Consider the following 2,566-nt stretch of genomic DNA (forward strand, 5'->3'; position numbering starts at 1 on the left):
TTTTTTTTTTTTTTTTCTTCCTTTTTTTTCCTCCTCGTACCTGTACTGCCTAAGCTTACGGTTGGAAAGCTCGAGAGAACTCGTTGAAGAGCTTGCACGCGTTATTCTTCTCTAACGAAGGTATATGCGGGATACGTTCCGTGCGTAAGAATGATGAAAAAAAAAGAAGAAGAAAAAAAAATGTAGTAATAATAATAAAAAGTATGAGAAAGAAAGAAAAGGATAGAAAAAAATATAATATAATAACGTTATAAGTACGCAAAAAACGCGGGAAAATTCGCTTAAGTTAATTTTTTTTATTTCGCATACAACGTAAGATATTAAATATTCTTAAGGATAAATATTTTAATCGCGTTACTTTTTTTTCTTTTTTTTTTAAGTAAAAAAAAAGTACAATTTTTTTATCGGATTTTAATCGTACGTTCACATTTTATCGATTAATTTCATTAACCTGCTGATTCCTTAAATGAAATATTCAAATTTGATTACACGCGTATATGCATTTATGCGAAAACAAACAAAAAAATGGGGTATAATTATTTCGAAAAATGAATTGACTCGTTTTAAGTTTTAATTATTTGCTTGTCGATATAATATAAAACGAAAAAAAGTAAGACTCGGCAAGGTCTCAATTTTAATGGCATTCAAGAACAATAGAATTATGAGAATAATACTGGGGGTTCGGTTTGGTGGGTCAAAAGAAGATGATACAAGGAGGATATAACGTGGGGGAAGGGGAAAAAGCGTTTAAATCCGATTTTACTGCTTGACATGCTCCGAGCGTTTTGTTCGAAACTTCGTATCGAATATTCTTTTTTCTTTTTTGTTGCTTTTGTTTTTTTTTTTTTTGTTTTGTTTTGTTTTGTTTCTTTTAGTTTAATTTTTATTTGTCACATGCACCTAGTGTTCGATAGAACTCTCACATATATATAATAATAATAATAATTTATAGATTAATTTTTTCGTTTAACATTTAAACAATTTTAATTAACGTTTAATAATAATCACAAAAAGAAAAAAACACCCCAACAAAATCATAATCATAATAATAATAATAATCATTAATCATATCATTCGTTGTTTTATAATATTTGTCATTATTATGAGAACTATGAGAATAAAATGATGAATAATAATAATAATAATTAAAAAATTGTAATTAACGTTTAATAATAATCACAAAAAGAAAAAAACACCCCAACAAAATAATAATCATAATAATAATAATAATCATTAATCATATCATTCGTTGTTTTATAATATTTGTCATTATTATGAGAACTATGAGAATAAAAAGATGAATAATAATAATAATAATTAAAAAATTGTAATAAACGTTTAATAATAATCACAAATAATAATCATAATAATAATAATAATCATTAATCATATCATTCGTTGTTTTATAATATTTGTCATTATTATGAGAACTATGAGAATAAAAATATGAATAATAATAATAATAATAATAATAATAAGAAAATTGTTAATTTAATAAATAATACTCACGTGTTCTCCTTTTGATCATTGTTGTTACTCGAGTGCGATGCAAGCGAGGGTTGAGTTTGTTGTTTCGAATATGGATGATGATGGTGTACGACGTTGTTGTTGTTATGCATGTGAACCTTATTAGCGTTGCTGTCGGTGGGCGAACTCGGCGAAATTTTTCCCGCCAGGGCGTTCAGTGATTGAAGCATTTTCATTGGTGCTCTCCTTGAAACCAGCTCTCCTCTGTCCCTCCTTCTCTCCTCCTCGTTTATCCTTAAGGAAGACAGGATTACTGTCTTTTACGGTTTGAAGGTTTGCAACCCCCAAACCTTGCTAATTAAGATTCACGAATCGATACGATCAAGAACGACGACGATCCTTTTACACGGTATACGTACACACATATATATTTATATATATATATATGTATATGTGTGTGCATGTGAATATATGTTAAATTAATGTACGTGTACTTTTATCGATGTGACCAACAACAAAAAAAAACACACGATGCAGGATATATATGCACGACACTCGATTGATTTTCCGCACACTCGCGAACAATATTTTTTATTTTTCTCTCTCTTTTTTATTTATATTTTTTTTTGTTCTCTCTCCCACGATCTCCTACGTTTAATTGTTTTTCCTTTCCTTTATTTTTATTTTTATTTTTTGCTTTTCTTTTCCTTATATATATATATCTGTGTTTTATTTATTTATTTATTTTTTTTTTTTTTCGTTTGTTAATTAGTATATATATATATATATATATATATATTTGTCGAGGAGAATTTTATATCCGCAATTCTAATCCAGCTCTTCTAGAAACGTTCTCGTCTCAACCGAGAAGATATAGCACGGCCGAAGGCACTGGAACTTCTGTGAAGTAAAATTCGAATAGGATGACGTTAGCGAGAGAGACAGAAAGTAAAGATGCTCAAGGAAGATATTACGATCCTAATATTTATTTATATTTTTATTATTCGTTTTATATATATATATATTACGAAAAAACTGTGTCAAATCGTCGTATTTCGTTTCTTTTCTTTCGTATATGTGTTTTTAATCTAAATTATAT

At 27.9% G+C, this 2,566-nt stretch overlaps 1 protein-coding gene and 1 long non-coding RNA gene across 8 annotated transcripts in view; both read right to left on the minus strand.

Moving 5' to 3' along the window:
- The window catches only part of LOC106787879 (CUGBP Elav-like family member 2), a 376,528-nt gene that overhangs the window by 314,156 nt on the left and 59,806 nt on the right, over positions 1 to 2,566 (minus strand). For 4 of the 6 annotated variants that reach the window (XM_014750613.1, XM_014750614.1, XM_014750612.1 and 1 more), the window contains exon 2: positions 1,510 to 1,761. The exons of 1 other annotated variant lie outside the window; for it this stretch is intronic. In XM_014750613.1, the coding sequence (XP_014606099.1) occupies positions 1,510 to 1,761 (252 nt within the window). Of the gene's footprint in view, positions 1 to 1,509; positions 2,117 to 2,566 lie in introns of those variants that run through there. One more of the 6 variants, XM_014750615.1, reaches the window with a different exon arrangement.
- Positions 2,239 to 2,566, minus strand: part of LOC106787881 — a 43,293-nt gene continuing 42,965 nt past the window's right edge. Inside the window, exons 1-2 of one of the 2 annotated variants that reach the window (XR_001381852.1) lie at positions 2,496 to 2,513; positions 2,239 to 2,367 (exon numbers count right to left, since the gene is read on the minus strand). This is a non-coding gene — a long non-coding RNA (uncharacterized LOC106787881). Of the gene's footprint in view, positions 2,368 to 2,495; positions 2,514 to 2,566 lie in introns of those variants that run through there. The other variant, XR_001381853.1, reaches the window with a different exon arrangement.

The sequence above is a fragment of the Polistes canadensis genome, unplaced genomic scaffold (assembly GCF_001313835.1).
Source record: "Polistes canadensis isolate GaletaPanama2010 unplaced genomic scaffold, ASM131383v1 scaffold_118, whole genome shotgun sequence".
In the NCBI taxonomy this organism is placed as follows: Eukaryota; Metazoa; Arthropoda; class Insecta; order Hymenoptera; family Vespidae; genus Polistes; species Polistes canadensis.